General features: G+C 40.7%; 1 protein-coding gene across 1 annotated transcript in view; it reads left to right on the top strand.

Moving 5' to 3' along the window:
* Positions 1-19,673, top strand: part of gnaz (guanine nucleotide binding protein (G protein), alpha z polypeptide) — a 51,672-nt gene extending 31,999 nt beyond the window's left edge. The window contains exon 3 of the mRNA XM_015940970.3: positions 16,862-19,673. Coding sequence (XP_015796456.1) covers positions 16,862-17,206 — 345 coding nt within the window. The 3' untranslated portion in view covers positions 17,207-19,673. The remainder of the gene's footprint in view (positions 1-16,861) is intronic.
* Positions 19,674-19,883: the final 210 nt, after the last annotated feature.

Genomic DNA, 19,883 nt, shown 5'->3' with positions numbered 1-19,883 from the left:
AACGCTTGTACAGTTACGGTATGTAGTTTATAGATAAACAAAGGTGAGTATCTCCCTTTTTTCCCCACAAGCTCCGGATTTATCTGAGATTGGCAAGAAAATATAATTAAAGTGATTAAAGGTGCAGGACTGGAACACTTCCAATCGTTAACACTTTTAGGCCTTTTCCAGCAGCTCAACTCAGCCTAAAACAGTTCAGTACAGCGTGGGTTAACTCAGCTCACCTCAGTGTAGTTGGCTTTCCCTGCCAGCTTTGTGACAGAAAGTGGTTTGAGACAAAAACAACATGAGGTGATCAATAAACAGTGAGGTGATCTTTGTGCTACACAGAAACAACTCGGCCAAATAAAAAATAATGTTGGTGACATTGAGATTTCTGCTCAGTTTTATGGCTTTTATTCACACTGAACCAGGAAATGGCTGCAGGCAGCGAAGCAGCAGCCAGAAAGCTTCCAGCCAAACACTGACTCCGCCCCCTAGCCAACCAGCGGCTGACAGTAATAATTCTGGCCCGCGCCAGCCCTTGGAACCACAACGGAGCAGGGACTGAAAAGTACGGGGGAAATGCGGAATCGTGCTGTTGGAAAAAGCAATCGACCGAACCGCACCCTTCCGAGTCACGCCGAGTAGTGCCGTGAGAAAAGGCCCATCTGTGTGTCAGACTGAGCTGAACCACCAGCTCTAATGCATCTACTGTAATAATATAAAAACTCAATTACTGTGGCATAGCTGCGATTGATTAGATTTGTATCTTTCTGATTTAGCTCCCCATTTAATGTCATAATCAGGCACCCGTGAGGAGTAGATTTTCCTTTGATCAAGGCAGCAGAAAAGTCTCGGTCAGGATTAGAGGATCGTAGGACACACTGCTCTGCTTTTAATGCTAATTCCATCCATTTGCTTTCACCAACCTGACACGTGGGGTCTAATGGGATTCAAGTGACACCCATCCACACATTGTCTTGCTTCATGTTCAACTGTTACCTTTAGGTTCAAATGCATGTAAAAGATTGGAGGCTTTAATCAGTGAAAATGATGGTTCATTTGTTCACATAGTCACCCAGGTCAAATAAGTTATAGGACAGATATGGTTGTTTTTCCCGGAGGGTGATGTTCCGTGAATACAATAAAGAATTAACTCATTAGTTATGTTCATTGAAGGGAGCATGGAAGCACAAACAAAGGAAATATTGTACCAGTGTTCAGAAATGTTGTGAATCCTCAGAGGCACATAGGAATAACAAACATTCATAAACATGTTATCACGTATATGAGCATTAAAAGTTATGCTCTAATGGTCTCATGTCTGTACCAGCAATTTGTCCTCAACATGGCAAATCACAAGCTTTATTTACAGCAATAAAGTGTGTTTCTGTAGAGGATCACAGAGCAGGGAGAAGATTTCTCAACATTGATCACAAGGTTTGTTTATTTCTCCTGCAAACGTGTGTCTAAACATCATCGCACCAACGTAGAAGAGTTTCGTTATTTGGGAATTCTCTTTATTGATCTCCAAACCCTCCGGTATTTGTTAAACGCCACAGCAGAAGGGATTTACACAGCTGGTGATATTACAATACATAAAACCCGATGACAGGTCAACAGCAGTGATGATGGTAAACTGGTCTAATCCTGATGTGATCCAATGAGTGGAATTAGATGAAAACATCCATGATTGCTCCACACTACTTCCTTAAAATTTGTCAAGAGCACCACCATTCCCCTCTCAAGAGAACAAAAAGAGTGTTGAAGATATTTAGCAGCAGACTGAAGAACAATAAAATGAGACAAAAAAGTCAGACGGTGTGATTGCTAATACACCGTGAACGAAAAAGTACAAAGATGCACAGCAAACTTTTTATTCACAGATGGAAACTACGGGAAATGTGGGTTTAAAAGTGACGACTGCATGAGGAGGCTGAGGAGAACGAGGGACATGTGTGTCAGTGTTAAAAAGTCTCTGAAATACATAAATGTAATAGTAAATACTGACATTACTGCAGGGGTGGCAGGATATCCACAGAAATGCGCTACAATCTCTTTTGTCATGGTGGAGAATGGCTTTGCAACTCTTCCCAGGCAACAGAGAAGTCCGAATGGAAAACATCTCTCTCCGTCAATGCAGGACTCCACAGTTGAGCTGACAGAAAAGTATAAATTAGACTTAACGAGTACATCATTCCCTGTCAGTGTTGCCAGACGTATGATATTTATTGTATTTGTAGGAGAATTTAACCCTCTGTATGATCAATAATTCTATAAATCCCATAATGTACAATGATTTTAGCCCATCCTTGTGTGGAAGCTGTGGCTGCGGATTGAATCCAGAGACATTCCCTAACAACCAATTATTGCAAATTGCAATAGCATGCCCTCAGGTGGGTTTTCTCTACATATTGTTTATTTATTTTCTCTCAACAACCATTTTAGGTTAGCTGTTGTTTCTAAATTGATTTTAGGAGCGAAAGCATGTGTGAGTGATGTGTTTGTGCATTTCTGTGTTGGTCCTGTGATAGACGACACCCCCACAACCCATCCCTGCGACCTTGACGAAGTCGTTTAGGGACAAAACATTGTTTGCACTTTTATTTTATTTTAAAGAGAAGTAGTTTGTTACCAAATGCAATCAGGAAGTGACACTAATGACACTGATATTAATCATGTCAGATCCCCTTTAACCCAGTAGTGTATTTTTTTTCTGAACTCATCCGTGATGTGAGAAATGTGCTTTTATAACGTGCTGATGCCAAACATTGGTCAGAGGTGGAAAACAAACACTACCCATAACCAGTATCACATGTCTGTAAGTAATGAAATCTACCTCCTAATATCCAAACTGTGTCATTCATCACAGTGTGAGACAATATTACACACATTTCCAACGAAAAATAGGCAGAAATTTGTTAGCAATCAACTCTGAGTCCAAAATGATCACATTTAATTTGCCACAAACCATTTACTTGTGATGAATTCATAAAAAAGAATAAAATAGAAATAGAAAATAAATTACCACAATAAATACTGATCATTTGCTGATGGTCATCTATTCATAGTGCTAAAGGTTTGTGTGCAGCATTTCTTTTACGAATCATTTAAACTGATGATATTCATCTGGAGCTCAAAAGCAGAATGTCAAACTGACTTTACTCAGAAGTCATGCACACGTTTCTGAGTCATTGGTACACATTTTCCACCAGCTCATGCTTATTGATTTAATGAGAGAAATAGAAATGAAGACAACAGATTTCTAGATGAGGAACAAGACGCAAGCAAATCATTAAATCGTTTTCTTGAGTCAGTACGTGCTAAATGACCCTTTACAAGGTTAATGTAAGGCCACCCAGCCCCTATCGCCCCTGTGGCCAGAAAATTCCAATTGCAACTTCAGACTTTTCTGTCCGGTCTGTTATACCATCAATCCATCCACTGTCATCCGCTTATCCAGGGTCGGAGCATGGGGGCAGCAGCCTAAGCAGGGAGGCCCAGACTTCCCTCTCCCCAGCCACTTGGGCCAGCTCCTCCGGGGAATCATAAGGCGCTCCCTGGCCAGCCAAGAGACACAGTCCCTCCAATGTTTCCTGGGTCTTCCTTTAGGTCTTCTCCTGGTTGGACGTGGCCAGAAAACCTCACCAGGGAGGCATCTAGGAGGCATCCTAACTTGATGCCCGAGCCACCTCAACGAGGAGCAGCGGATCGACTCTGAGCCCCTCAGATGACTGCGGTCTGTTATACTCAGAGGTGGAAAGAGTACTAAAATGTTGTACTTAAGTAAAAGTATAATTACTTTCATGAAATTTTACTCAATTACAAGTAAAATTACATGCCTCAAAATGTACTCAAGTAAAAGTAAAAAGTAGCTTATTTCAAATGTAGTCAGAGTAAAAGTTACTTAGTTACTTTTTTGACTGTGCAAGGACGGGCTCTTCTGAATAGTTAAAAAAAGACAATGGGGGTATAAATGTCAAAGTGGCCATTTTTAAAAATTAAATGAACAAATATGCATATTGAAGTACAAAGGCAGTTATACTGCAAACTAGTAACATAAATTAGGTTATAGTCACAAGTCCATGAATTTTCCCTTCTGAACTGATGAGCTGTGTGTGTGTGTGTGTGTGTGTGTGTGTGTGTGTGTGTGTGTGTGTGTGTGTGTGTGTGTGTGTGTGTGTGTGTGTGTGTGTGTGTGAGTGTGTGTGTGTGTGTGTGTGTGTGTGTGTGTGTGAGTGAGTGAGTGAGTGAGTGAGTGAGTGAGTGAGTGAGTGCGTGCGTGTGTGTGTGTCGTAGCTTTCCCAAAGGACTTGTTCTTTCCTTACCGGAGCTAACACGGTTAGCAGTGTTGCTGCAGTCCTGCTAACTGCACTTGTCTAGAGTCCAGAAGTAGCGGTGCAGTTCTAGATGGATTTATAGATGTAGGTTATTATTTTAGATCAGACCTGTTATTTAAAAATGCGTGTAGGACACAGACACATGGCTCAGACCTTTTGCTGCAGCTGTAAACGCAATTTTACGTAATAATTAGGAGCATGAAAGTAAACAAATAACAGTGATTCACAATACTAGCATCAGCAGCTAGCTTGTTTTACGTGCTGGAGTGACGTATGCGAAACACAGTTCTTCACTGTCTGGAGGAGAGGATTTGAATTTTCTGTAATGATTTATGACAAAAGTCCTTAATAAAATAAAAAACTGGACCCAGTACATGCTTATATAGATAATAAAGTGTAGTTATTTTGCATTTCTACAATTTTAATGCCGAGCCAATACCTTTAACCCTTCACCACTGAAATCAGTTTGTTCATTCCAATCCTCCTAAATAATCCTCCAATCATCCAACTGGAATCCTTAAGGGTCCCGTAACGTCCATCCTGTCAGAATAGGCCTTGGGAGCCCAGGTGTTACTAGAACTAATGGTGTCTCCTCACCAGCGTGAGCCTCCAAACTGTGAAGGTTGGTCTCCAAACATGAACTTTAAATTCATGCATTTATCTCCTCTTGTAACACTTTAACGTGTTTTAAAAGGCTTGTATCATGATATGTTACACCTCCCAGACCAAAAATAGGTCCAATATAAGATAAAACATTATCATAAACACTGCAGAGACATCATTGTTCATTAAATATAAGTTATTTTCCTGAGCCATTACTTCAGCCAAGATATAGGATGCATGGATTTGATGAATCCATGCTGTCTTATGCAGTCCTACACACACACACACACACACACACACACACACACACACACACACACACACACACACACACACACACACACTGCAGCGGAGGTTGTTGTGGACTTTAGGAAACACACACACCCCATCGCCCCCTTAAACCTGTCTGACACTCCCATCACGATGGTGGACTCATGATGTCGCTTCCGTGTGCGGTAGAGAAACACATTTCAAACACGGAACCGAGTCTGGCTACCGAACCGAGCAGAATTCTGATGACGTCACAACGGTGCGCGAAGGTGCGGGTTCCAACCCACAGGAGAGGAGAGGAGAGAGGAGGTAAACAGCGAGTGGATCACAGGGACTGAAGTTTTTGAGCAAAACTGCAGTAAAAATGGCTGTTTGTCCTCATAAAGCGTGTACCCCCCCCCGGTTTAGACGTGGCACTCATGCAGGTGTCTCTTTCCGTTCCGACGCTGCTTCACGTAATATTTTTAATTTATTAAGCCTACAATTTATTTTTACTCAGTAACGGATATGATTTAAAATGTAGCGAATTACAATTCTTTTTTAAAAACTTACTCAAGTAAAAGTAAAAGTACAGATTTTAAAAACGACTTAAAAAGTATAAATTTACAAAAAAGCTACTCAATTACAGTAACGTGAGTAAATGTAATTCGTTACTTTCCACCTCTGGTTATACTTAGCAATAAAATGAGCTAACATACCTGGTTCTGCAGTCTGCTTTCCTGCATGTTTTCGATCATGAACTCAGCTGATTTGTTGAATTTAGTGATGAACCACTCCTGTAGACAGGAGGAAAGGCTGGGGAGACAGTTCAGCTGTGAGATTTAGGTGTTTAAAAGACAAATGCACTGTGAAGAGATTTGCTTTCGGTTCTACTAAACAGACACTAGGCATGATAAAAGCACGCCAAAACTGCCTAGTCTCCCTTTAAATTAAAATCTTGAAAAATGTGCTAAGGAATAAAAATGTATCGAGTTTTCACAACTAAACTAATGGCTGGAACCACATTCTCGAGGACATGACCTAATTAAGATAAGAACAACTTTATTTATCCCGAGGGAAATTGTTGTGTCATGTACATGCTCAAAGCAGTAGGAGAGACAAAGGAACAGGTGAAACAGATATAAGATATACGATATATACAGTAAAAATAGTGTACACTAGTATACAATAGGATAGTGCAAGAGAAATACTCAGATAACTCAACAAATAAAATATGACTGTATCCTGGTGAATCAGTAATTAAGCTATCAGTGCAGGCGATTTTCGAAAATGATCAATTGTGCAATAGGGTAGTAGCAGCATGTGATGGAGGGATGCAAACTATGTATGCATTAAAGGTGCAGGACTGGAACACTTTGTGGCTGTTGGTCATACACCTTCCATCTCCATGCAGGAAAAAATCCCTCAATGGGATTGAGGAATGGAGAATATGGAGGGAGATAAACAACTAAAAAGCGTGGGTGGCCAGTGAACCAGTTACGACCACAGCAGCCTTGTGGAAACTTACGTTGTCCCAAATGACAACGTACCTGGGCTGTTCTGGACCATCTACCTGGTCTGGTGGAATGAGTGGGTTGTGTAGGGTGTCCAGGAATGTGATCAGATGTGCGGAGTTGTAGGGACCAAGGGTAGCATGGTGATGGATGATGCCATGGTAGCCAAGCGCTGCACACATTGTGATGTTCCCTTACTCTCACTCCTCTGGCTCTGCCTCTGTTTCCAATGTTGGCATCCATTGCTCCAACACAGGAGAGCTCACCTGTTGCCCTTTTATGCTAAAGCCCTGATTGCTGATTGTAAAACTGTGTGACGGGTGTTAGCCCTTGTGATGAGTCAGTGTGCATATTTGTATAGCAGCGTGTTCCTTGTGAGAACAAGATATTTTCTGAATGAACATTGTGCCAACAGCAGAGAATTGTGTGTAGTGTTTTGAGAAAAGTGTGTTTTAGATTTGCAATTTGAGTTCAAAGCAGGAATTGTGCTTGTAGTTTAGCAGAATTGGTTAAGGGGGTTGGTGAATTGGTTACATGTTGTGGTCATAGTGTCTCAAGTACCAGAAAATGTGTGTAAACAATTGATAAAAACTGTAATACAAAATTATTATACCTTTTGTTTTACTACAGCATCAGTAAGCTTCCTGTCCACAGATTATTAAGGATGCTTGTTTCAGCTGAGAGGTAAAACGATAGGGTCAGTGATGAAAAATAAAAGTTTGTCATGGACTCCATGGAAACTTTCAGAGAATCCACAAATAGTGGCTTTCAAATGGTTTTGTTACTGACAGTTTTTTGTGCGTTTGGAAAAGAAGCAGATGAGACAGCGTGTCCAACAGTTTTGTTTTTCATCTGACAATATTAGAACATGTCAGTGATGCCTGAGTTTTTTTTTTATAAAAACTGTATAATTAACACTCCTGGACAGGGTAGGCATTACATAGAGGTTTCTGGGGGGAACCCAGTGATTGGGGGGTGGGGTGTTCCGTTTTGCCTTGGCCCCCAAAATGCCTTGAAGCGGCCCTGGGTGTGTGACTGAGTTTTGAAGGTTATCTGATTCAGATAATCTGAATTGTATCAAATGTATAAATATTACATGTGTGTAACTTATTGTTTTCTAAAACGTGTAATGGAGATAAATCTACCTACATTTTACTTTTCAACACTTTGTTTTGTTTTCTTGTTTTTATTTAACTATTTTCCTGTCCTGTCTGTCTCTCATCTCCCTGCATCTCCTCTAAACTCTCTAGAAAAACTACTGCCTGAATTCTTGCTTTATCACATCATCACTTACTTTTGAGCAGGTCAAAGGGATCTCCTGACCGCTGCGTCAGTGAGGTGAAATCACCGCAGCACACAATGAGCGGAGCACGTCAGGAATGATTTAAAGACAGAGTACCAGAGGATTTAAACAGATATGAACAATCATGTGTTAATAATGAAGTTTTGTTGCACCACCTTGAGAATGTATCGTGCACCGGACGCAGCGGGCGCACCAACGATCAGCGCTCTGCGTCCTCTCCGCTCAAGAGAATCCCGCTACGCTGAGAGTCCATAAATATTGTAATATAGGTAGAAACTGGATCTTTCCCTGAAAGATATCTAGCCCCCCATAAATCGATCCCTGCTCCAGGATGAAAAACCGGACATTTGGATCAATGTAGGACATCCCCCGGACGCCCCGGTCATAGAGTGAAAAGTGGACATGTGGGGAAAGAGGACGTATGGTCACCCTAGCATTAGCACAATAATCACAGATAGTTTGGCGCTGGAAGTCTTTGTGCTTTTGCAAGAAAAAAAAAATCTTAGCAGCATCTTAGAGGAAGATGTGTCCTTTCATAACAACACCTTGCTGTGTCTAGCAACAATTTTATGATCTCCTTCTTCAAAGCTTTAAACATTGACGTACGTGGAACGATAACAGTTCACTTCAAATGTACCAAGTCTCAAAGACAGAAAATACACTATAATAATTACAGCACATTTACCCATCAAGCCATTCCCTGATGCATTTTCCCTGTCCCACCCCGTCTTCATAATGAATTGGATACCATGGTTACTGTTGCTAAGCAACAGGCCAGTCAAATGCTCCTAATCCTGCGCTGTTGACAGTGAGTTGTGACTAGAGAGGGGAGGATGAGAAAAGGGGGGAAAAATAGTGGTTGGGGGATGCTGCATGTGCATGCATGTATGTGCATGCACAGTGTGTGTGTTCATGTGTGCTTTATGGGTGTGGTTTTATAAATATTCAGCAAAAGTTTATATGCAACAGTTGAGGCTGAATTCATTTTGTCTGTGAGGGGAAAAAAGAGAAAAGCAAAGCTCTGATGTTTGCATTTGTTTGAGCTTCTACTCGGCAAACATCACCACTGATTGCAACGTCAGCTCTGCCTTTACTGCTTCGTTTTTTTTTCTTATCAGTCAAACAAGAATAAATTACCTGTCACATAAATCCACAGCAATTCGTCAGTGTTGTTATTTTTCTTTCTTGCATCCATAGAGCCGCGTTTGGCATGTTCTCTTCTGTGTTCAAGATGCAGTGAAAATTAAACATGAGCAGACCTAAATGGTAAAATTCTTTAAAATCATATGGGTCTTTTTATTTAATCAGGCAATAATTATGTGTTTCAGAATGTTTCTTATTCATTTAGAAATGAATTGATTAATAGCTGATTGGTTTCTAAAGGTTTTGTAGCATATTAGAAAAAAACAGAAACAGGACATTACAGAGTAAATCAATGAAAAAAAACATTTACTGATTAAAGGAGTCACCATGTTATTCAGCTATGGCATTTTAGTGTTAAAGATGCACAACTCAACTCAACTTTATTTATAAATCGCACCTTACAGGCAAAAAGATGCCACCAAGGCGCTACAAAGATCAAGTAACACTCAGTGCTCAGTCAGTTTTGTTGTAATCAAAATATATTTTTTTAACATTATGGAAAATTGTCCAGAAAGCCCTTGGTCCGAAGGTTTGGTGTTTCACGTAAAGAATTACAGACCTTGCTTACAAAACTGTACCTTACATTTAGTCTGCTGTTGCTGATATTCTTTTATTATTTAATTCTTGCTGTTATGCAATACAAGATAAAGCACGCATGAGCTTAAAGGAATCATTCTGATCTTTGTAAGATGTTTTAGATTGCTCTTTGACCAGCTTCAGTTTGGAGACACAGATACTTTTTGCCTGGACAGTTGAGTTGCTCCATCTGCGTCGGTATGGAGACACGCAATGCCGTTTTGCGTTGGTGGATGGGCTCTTCGACGGGCTTGCAGAGGTCGACAGAGACAACGTTTTAACTATCTGTCAAAAGTGATGGAGACCACAAGCTTGTGATAGGTCAGGACCGGATACATGACTATAATGGTGACGGGATATCCCAGAAGAAAATGAATGGATTGATGGATGGATGGATGGATGGATGGATGGATGGATGGACTATTCTCTTGTTCAGCCAGAGTGGTCGATCATATTCCAAAACTAGCAAGTGAAAAACGTTTTCTCAGTGAACTTGCAGTTTAACCCTCCCACTGTCCTAATGGGTGACCCCGCGAGGAAAGTTGACCATTGAGCAGGATTGATGGTTTATCCCTTGAGGTCCATGTGGCAGGGGTGAGGTGGTGCTCACTCCTCACCCCTGCCACATGGACCCAATGGATGAACCATCAATCCTGCTCAATGTTCAACTTTCCTCACGGGGTCACCCATTAGGACAGTGGGAGGGTTAAATGTTGCATTTGCATTGATTTCTTTGGATATTTGCAGCAATAATGAGTTAGGGAGAAGGTTCACAAAACTTTCAGCCTCTAAACTAGAAAATAACAGCAGCAGCCAAATGTAACCTTGGTTATTACTGTATGAAGTACATAGCACTGCTAATAAAAAGTATATAAAGTATATTACAAATGCAGCCAGCCCTGTCATTAGGCGTGTTATTTGTATCCATGAATTAGGACTGAACACTTTTAGATTACAATTGAATGGTGACTTTAATTTTTTTCTGACAGATGTTGAAACATCAATAATCACAATGTACAGCAGTGAACGCCAGCAGCCCAGATCTGTCCGCGCAGCTGGAGACGGCCATGACGCTCCCCAACCCCTCTGACAAGAATCACTCACATGCTTCCTTGGTCTTAGGTCAGTCAGGAGCACTGCAAAAATAACGCAGGTTTGGCAATCACATGGGACTGCAGGAGGTAGAGCGGGTTTTCCAGAAGGTTGCAGGTTTGATCCTGGCTTCAACCAGAGAAGGCTGCTGTTTTGTCCTTGGGCAAGACACTTAACCCGCCTTGCCTGCTGATGGTTGGAGGGACCGGTGGTGCCAGTGTTCAGCAGGCCTCGCCTGTACACTCCAGGGCAGCTGTGGTTACATCGTAGCTCATCCACACCAGCGTGTAAACGTGTGTGTGAATGGGTGAATGACTGATTGTTTTGTAAAGTGTCGTGGGGGGTTGTAGAACCCTAAGAAGGCGCTATATGAGTAAAAGCCATTTACATGATTGTGTGGTTTGAAATCTCACTTTTGATCAGAAAACCATACCAAGTATTTTTCTGTAGCGCATTTTAAAACAGCATGACAGCTGACCAAAGAGATGAACAGACACAACATAAAACAACAACAAAAAACAGCATAAAAAATCTAACAGTGAGATACAATGATAAAATCAGTGTTCAAAAGCAAGATAAAAGTAATGGACTTTATGGGGCCTGCCTCACGAGCAGAGGAAGCTCAGTCCAGTTTGGGGGCGGCATAAGAAAATGCTCGCTCCCCATGCACAGGATTTATAATGCACCTTGGGAACAGTTAGGAGCAGGTGATCAGCTGACCTCAATAGCCACAAGTGAGATAGTGCAGCCAAACAAATGAGCATTCAGCCTTACCATGTATCAGTACTATTTAATTGATCATTATGGTAAAAGCTATTATTTTTAGTGGAGTCAACCTCCCCAGCATGGAAACACTGAGAAATGGGTTGCGGAAAATCCAGATAGATGGAGTTTAAAATATTTCTGGCAATTTAATAATCATAAAGTAGCATCTGAAATAACTGAAATGAAGTTTGAGATTATTTAACCCTAACCAGCTCTGTTGTGGTTAGTTGTTAGCTCAGCTAGAACTGATCTCTATTTCTCCAGCTGAGGCCATTCAAAAAATAATCTTCAATATTGATCATAACTTTAAAACATTTAAATAAACAAACTTGTGAAATTTGAATCATGTGTTCGAAAAGACAAACAACTTAAAGAAAAGTTCAGCTAAAAGAATAGGTTTGACAAACATGTATTAAAAATATCCTAAAAGGGGGGAAAAATATCCTGAAATTAACTATCATGCATATCTGTACTTAGCCTGCTTCTTTGCTAGTTTTCCCCTCTACACCCTTCAGTATAGCTGCTGACTGTAAAAAACATTAGTTATTTAAAATAGGAGAATCCTGAATAATGCAGCTGTCAGGTAGAGCAGAAACAGGATGCGGATAATTGGAAAGGAGCCATTCCTGTAAGGTTGCAGTGCTTAAAATGAACTTTCATGAATAACGCAGGTGTGGCTGCACATTTAAATGATTTGAATGTATGGAAACACAGCAATGACACTGTGATGAACTTCCTCGTTAATACTTGGGCTTAATTAAATCCTCTCTTGTGTGTCGTGAGGATATCAGTGTATCGGAAGGAAATCAAAATAAGAACGGCAAGCTTTAGTGCTAGCTGCTCCCACCCCACCCCCATTAATTTAGACATCCTACGGTACAAAATTTTAAGTGGTCCCTGGAGGAAAAGAAACTCCCTTAGCTCAGCCGGCTGTCTTCTGCTCTACTCTCAGAGCAAATCCACTAATGTTTTGACATCTGGGAAAGAGGAGGAGTGGTCAATTAGCCTGACAGGACTGTGTGTTGTATACAATGTTTAGGGGCCAGACATATCGCCTGAGATTACTCAGCATTGTGGAAAACGAGGGGTTGTGTTTCGTCCTGTTTAAGCAAGAGACTCACACAAGAAGGAAGACATATGCATAAATTAAGAGGCATTTTAAATCTCCATTGCGTTCACAGACACTCATTTATCCAGTCTGGATCACATGTCTAGTCTATAGCATCTGTTGTTGAATGTATTTATTTATTTTTAATGCTTTAAAGATGTGATTTACTGTTTATAATCAGTTTTTCATGCAGGCTGAACATGAATATAGTCTCCTGCACCTCCTGCATCAGCTTCTGATAGAAAATAGACAGTGAAAGTCTAGGATAAAAAAATTGGACAGATCTACGTCACACTGGACTCACCCATCGTGACTCACGACAGCAAAGGCTGTTGTTGGTTTAATGTCTGGTAATCAGCAGCTGACATTTCGGCTAGTTTAAGCTAACCATTAGCATTAGAAACTTAATCTCATGGCAGAACCTCTCCAGTGTTAGTTATGAGATAAAACACCCACAGTAGAAGTCAGTGGCAGAGCTGCATTACTGTTATCCAGTCTGATGTTCAAATATCAGATAATAAGGCTCTAAAACCGTGTTAAGCTCTCCTTTAATGTCACAGACTTGGCCCTGCTGAGCCAGGGGTTTGTGGGCTTTTTTGTACCCTGAGTACTGCCTGCAAGGCATTCATGCCTACTAGAGACCACTGCAAATGTATTGATTTAAAGAGTAATCAACTCCTTTAAAGTAATCTTTATTAAGAATATTTTAAAACTTCACATGTTGATAAAATAATTAAATCTGTATTAACTCATTTACTGCCAGCCATTTCCTGATCAGTAAAGGCCTTCACTGCCATTGTTTGTCGCTGTTTTTACTGTTTTTTTAAGAGTGACAGAACGTTGCGCGCTAGGCTGATGTAGATGCCAAAACAACCAAAACAAAGAGGAGACTCACCTCTTATATCAGGAAGAATAAGCGGGTTTCGAGCGTTATACGTTCTTTCATAATTCTTTGTCGAATTCCGGTTCATGCCTCACTTTTTTTTTACAGGAAGGCCATTTTTTACTGCTTCCTGATCATGTGACATGTGACGTATGCAAATGAAGATCGGCTTCAGAGCTGAGATGTTTGTTCTCTCAGCGCGGGGGCTCGTTCCGATGCCCAAACTGTAAAAAAAAAAAACATGCAAATGACGACTTTAGTCGTCATTGGCAGTGAATGAGTTAACGTTTTTTTTTATTCATCATGAAATTTTCTCTTTCCAAAACTTTATAGATTGGATCTGTCATGTGAACCTAAACCTTTCAAATAACGTGTGCAGCTGTAGCTAAAGACACATTTTGCTCTTTGGAGAAGGTCTTCTAGCCTTCACCTTTAACATGCTGGTCAATGATTGTCTTCCTAATTTCTTAAAACAACTCTGTCCTTAGTTTTATGCTGTCTGTGTTAAGCCTGTACACACCCTAATGCTAGAACAACACTGTGACTACCTTTCACCAGACAGATTGATTAAAGATACACCTGATGCTGATTACAACACACCTTTTAGTTTTGCCATGGTCAAATTGTTTTTAAAGGTTTCTAGAAGTACCATCAGTTTTATACCGCCCGTGTCATCATCTTGTTTTTTTTTATTATTCTCCGCAACCACAATTCAAAAATGTCTAATTTTTGTTTGCTGGTCCAAACGTTATGCTGTCGTTGTTCTCTCGTGCTTCATTTCCTCCTTTAAAAGTGACCTTAAAGGATGCATTCTTTGTTTTCTCATAGCTACAACCTTTTCATCATTACCCAAAAATACTGCATAATTAAAAAAAAAGATTGTTTATAAATCTGTTAAATCTGTTAATCCCTTGCCGTTTCCCTCCGAATCTTTTTTTTTACCCTGCAGACTAGATCTTGTGATTTGCTCAGAGCATCATGTTGTTTCTGTAACCTTTTAAGCAGCAGCCCTGTATCTGACAGCCTCCCAGTCACAAGCTACTGGCCAGTCGCCACATGCCAGCAGCTGCCACAAACAGATTAACTTTCTCTTTCTTTGCTCTTATACATTCAACATCACATGAGCATCGTCTGTAAGGAGCTTCACAAGGGCACACACACACACACACACACACACACACACACACACACACACACACACACACACACACACACACACACACACACACACACACACACACACACACACACACACACACACACACACACACACACACACACACACACACACACACACACACACACACACACACACACAGAGGGAAAGAGAGAGAGAGAGACATACACACAGACTCACATGCACACTTCTAATAATTTTCTCCTGTTGCAGAATTTTGCTGATTTACATCATTTGCCTTGCTGCTGAATGTTCAAATATTAGTTTGTCCTTTAATGTTATTTGCCTAAAAACGTACCCACCATTCATGTGTGTGGGGAACGCAGGTGGGACTTTCTGCTTTGGTAGGCCAGGCGTCATGCTTACGAGGACACTGTCCTTACTTGGTCAAAGAAAACGGTTGAATGGAACAGACCGAATTATATTTCATACGTATAAGTTTCAAAATAAATGCATAACAACCTTTTACTTTTTTAATTGTGTATATATTGATTCAATTAAATGTGTAAGCAAGTTACTACCTGCTAGCCACCAAAGCTGCAAGCAACTAACCAACCAGAGACAACTGCTTTGGATCTGAGAAACATTTTAGATATCAGCTCGATAGCTACAATTAGTTGACTTACATTTAAACTGGAAGTTTGTCCCAAAGTAACTGCTGGCTCCTGATCCGCCATCCTTTTGAAAATACCGTGCTGTATTCTGGGAAATTTTTGACCAAGAGAAGAAAACAAGACACCTCCCACGTATCCGTGGTCAGTTAGCTAAACGACAAACAACCGGAGGACAGATGTCTTGGTAGAACATGAGCATTGGCACACGCCTTGGTGGTTCTTGATGACGTATCTCCTAGGCCAGTGTTTCCCAACCCTGGTCTTCAGGGACATCTGTCCTGCATGTTTTCCATGTAGCCTTTTCAAACACCAGGGTTTCCCTGCTGCCACACACCTGACTTAAACGAATGAGTGATTAAATAGTATCTGCAACACTTGATATCCTCCTGAGGAGCCAATGTAAATCAGGTGTGCAGAAGCAGAGACATGAAAGACGTAGGACAGTCATCCCTGAGGACCAGGGTTGGGAAACACTGTCCTAGGCAACCGGGGTGGGACCAAGGCATCAAGGCGAGGTTCCTTGACATCGAGAAACATACAATATTCTAATAGTCGGAGACTTTGAATGTGGGGTTTTCATAAGCTGTAAACCAAAATCATCACAATTATAAGAAATAAAGGCTTGAAACATCCGGCTTAGCATGCATTTAGTCTATCTCATATATGAGTTTCATGTTTGAAGCTGAATTACTGACATAAAAGAACTTTTGCACCACGTAGACATTTTTTGAGTCTCACCTGTTGTGTGCAAATTCTGCTTTCAAAAACATAACATGGAAGCGTTTTTAACTGGGATCAAAATGTGTTGCTACTCACAAACACAAGATAGTCCAGATAAAAAGCCCAAAACAACATTCACTTACCTCAGCTGTTTTTAGAAGTTTCAGCTGTTGTAAAGTTAGTCTTCTAGTCTATTTAGCATGGCTAATGTTGAAATATTAGCTCCATGTTTGTGCCTCGTGTAGCATTTTTAAGGCATTCTCTTGTATATTGTAACATTTTATTAACGTTTACCATTGTTTTAACATTCTTGCCTATACTGAGTATTTATGCACATTATTCTACGAGCAAAGCCACAATCAAGCCTGCTCACTAACCAAAGAGTATGACATATAACTGACAAAACATGGCTAATCAAAGGCGACCCCCCACTGCTTTGAAAGATTCTGGCTGTTGAGTGAGCAGTAGTAAAAATGTAATTGGCTGCTTCAGGGGAGAATGTAAGGGTTCAACCACAGGTCTTGGTTTGTCTAACTCTCAGATGTCTGTTGACACAACAGCCTAGCTGTACCTTTGGCTAGTCAAGTGAAAGTCTCCACCATGTGTGACTGCTCTCTTTATTTCCCCTCTGAAATCCTGCTGAGACCTCATGTGTCTAATTTTCTCACCTGAGTGCCAAATCCCACTGGAGCAGAGATAAACTGTGTTGTTGCTTAAGATGCTTCTGTTTTGTTCTTCACCGTGAAATTGCTTTCTCATGGTTTGATGTCTTGTGTCTCCGTGTCCACACAGAGCCGCATGGCCGAGAGCTTACGTCTGTTCGACTCCATCTGCAACAACAACTGGTTCACCAACACGTCGCTCATTCTCTTTCTCAACAAGAAGGACTTGCTTGCCGAGAAGATAAAACGCATCCCTTTGACAGTGTGCTTCCCTGACTACAAAGGCCAAAACACCTACGAGGAGGCGGCTGTCTATGTGCAGCGGCAGTTTGAGGACCTCAACCGCAACAAGGAGACCAAGGAGATCTATTCGCACTTCACCTGTGCCACTGATACCAGCAACATCCAGTTTGTGTTCGACGCTGTCACGGACGTGATCATCCAGAACAATCTCAAGTACATTGGTTTATGCTAGGACCTGACGCTTGGTGGGAGGAGGGGGTTGGTTTAGGATGGGGTGAAGCGGGCAGCTCGGCAGCCCACCGTCAGGCTGCATGTTAGTCTGTCTGCCCGACTGTTTTTCTCTTTGAAGGAGACGCAACAGGGAACTGAGACGGTAGCAAGATGGCCGAGCTATGAACGATACTGTAGAGTCAACTGTTTGGATTGGAACGACAGAGCTGATAGACTGTGGTCAAAATGGGATTTTTATCCTATGTGTTTGCACTGATTATGAGTATGCAGACACACACACACACACACACGCACGCATCTGTATCGTTTGTTCTCACACAAGATCTCTGAATCAACAGTCACGCTCTCGTTTGATGAGGTCACACTGAAAGCCCGTCAAACCAGAGACTGAATAGTGCTGGCAGGTTTCTTTACTTTTATCTTCTTAATATTATTTGCCTGAGTCAATTAATGCTGCTTTATGAAAAGAATTCTGACAAATCAATGCTGTGTTCAAGATCTTCACCCAAACTATAAGAAACAGATGAGATGTAGAGAGGGCCTCTGTTTCTGAGGGGGAGCGTCAGTAGATATGATTCCACAGGATTTCTGCCTAAAAATGTAAAAAAAAAAAAAAAAGTAAACTGCCACAGACTAAAATGGAGGGATGCGTGTTTTGAAGAAAATTTCCCCCCCTCTGGTTGACCCTCTATTGCCCCCCCCCCCCCCCCCATTTTGTTCAGTCTTTCTGTGCTTGAAAAAATAGAAAACGTCTCTCAAACCTGCTCTTTCTAGCGGGTCCCTAGCTTTTAATACCAGGAGTATGTTACACCCAGTAGAGCTAAAAGTATTTGCGATCATTCCGAGTTTCCAGCAAGAGACGACAAAAACAGTGCCAAGATTAGTTTGTAAATAAATTCAGATCCCGTTCATTAATATTTTATTTTTGTTCTGTTGTTATGGACAAATACATTAAAACATGCATGATTTTGTTACGTTGGGATACTAATATATTTTGTTTCAATTTTTTTCTCTTTTCTTTGGTTTTAAATAATATATTCCCAAATATATAAATATATATAAAAGTCAAACACTGTGTGCGATTGTACAGTTCTCAGAGAGAGGAATCTATTGAAAAAGAGATATATCAATATAAAAATTGTGATAATATTGTTATATTGACCAAGATTATTATGATGGTGACTAAAGTAATGACAATGAAAACTTCATTTTACTGTTTTATACGGAAGGAAAAAAGCGGATCAAAGGAAAACGAGAAATTTGAAAAAGACAAACCTTGAATGCTCAATCTTCCTTTATTATCCAAGTGAAAATTGTCAGTTGGTATGATGTGTAAATATGCTGTAAGGTACACTCTTTGCTCGGACACATAAAAATAACGGGTTGAGTTGGTAAGATAAAGATGTGGTGAGAGGGAGAGGAGGAAGATCGTCCTCCACTCTTCCTCTTTCTTTTCAGTCACAGAACAACGCAACCAAGGGCTTCAGGTCTGACTTTACAGGATGTCCACTTTAACTAAAGAAAAAGAATAAAAAAAGACAGTGAGATAAATATAAAAAGGACAACAACTATGAATAAAACAACTTATGCAAATTTTTATGTTGTAGTGAATGTGTTTTTGGGTGTTGATTGTGTCAGCAGTGCTTTAAATGTGTTTGGGATGGAAATGTTCACACTGTTACAAGTCGGCCACGCATCTTTCTTCTTCTACTATAATTATGCATCAAAATGATTTGCAACCTGGAAAAAGGACGCCCTGTCCAAAATCCATGCTTCCGTCCTCAGTGTCCAAACTCATGGTATAAAAAGGGTTTGTCCTCTGCATACAATGTAGCCACTGGAGCAAGAAAAATTTGGGCATGAAGTATGCAATTAAATTACTCCTGAATGAACTTGGCCTCTGTGTGGTGGGATGACAGGGTACAGTGGTAAAAGGATTCCACTCTAATTAGTGTATAAACTCTAGCTGACCCAAAAAGTCTGTTAGTGGGTCTGTCACATGCAAATCTCTTTTCCAAATGTATTAATATTAGAATTTTCTCACAGCACATACAAGTCAGGTCTTTCAGAAGAAAAACAAGCTTTCAGTAGGACAAGGAAATCCAATTTTAAAGTCGATTTGTTGCGCACAGTGGGGATGTTTTCATATTTATAACATTAAACAATATTTCTAATGCTTTAACGTTGGTTCTGTAGAACAGTTATGAATCATTATTATTTCCTTATGCGTCAGGGAGCCCAAGTCTCCTCCCCTTCCGGTCAGCTCACGGGTTGCCTGAACAAAGATAAATGAGTGAATGGGGCTAGAAAAGATGTTTTCTAATGTGCTTTGCCTTACGCCCTCAATCACACGTATGTTGTACTGCAGTTTAAATGAATAACAGTTATGTGTGTTTTACCCATGTCTGATGTAATCTGAGATTTATTAGTCTGTAAGAATCTGTAATTAAAATCAGAAGTTACATCTATGACGTCACTACAGAGCCTCTTCTCCCCCAGCGTAGCTGCCACATGACCAGGTTTATTTCTCCACTTGTAATGCTCCCTCTGTCATCCTGGAAGAAGGATGCGAAGTTCGCTACACTCACAGCCATTTTCTTCTTCTCCTTGTTTGGTTAGATGATGTCAATTTTGTGAGACGAGCAGTTGTAGTCCACTATTTGTTCTCACACAAAACA

The sequence above is a fragment of the Nothobranchius furzeri genome, chromosome 6 (assembly GCF_043380555.1).
Source record: "Nothobranchius furzeri strain GRZ-AD chromosome 6, NfurGRZ-RIMD1, whole genome shotgun sequence".
Taxonomy (NCBI): Eukaryota; Metazoa; Chordata; class Actinopteri; order Cyprinodontiformes; family Nothobranchiidae; genus Nothobranchius; species Nothobranchius furzeri.
Note: the sequence above shows the minus strand (reverse complement) of the source record. Positions and strands in the feature narration are given on the sequence as shown.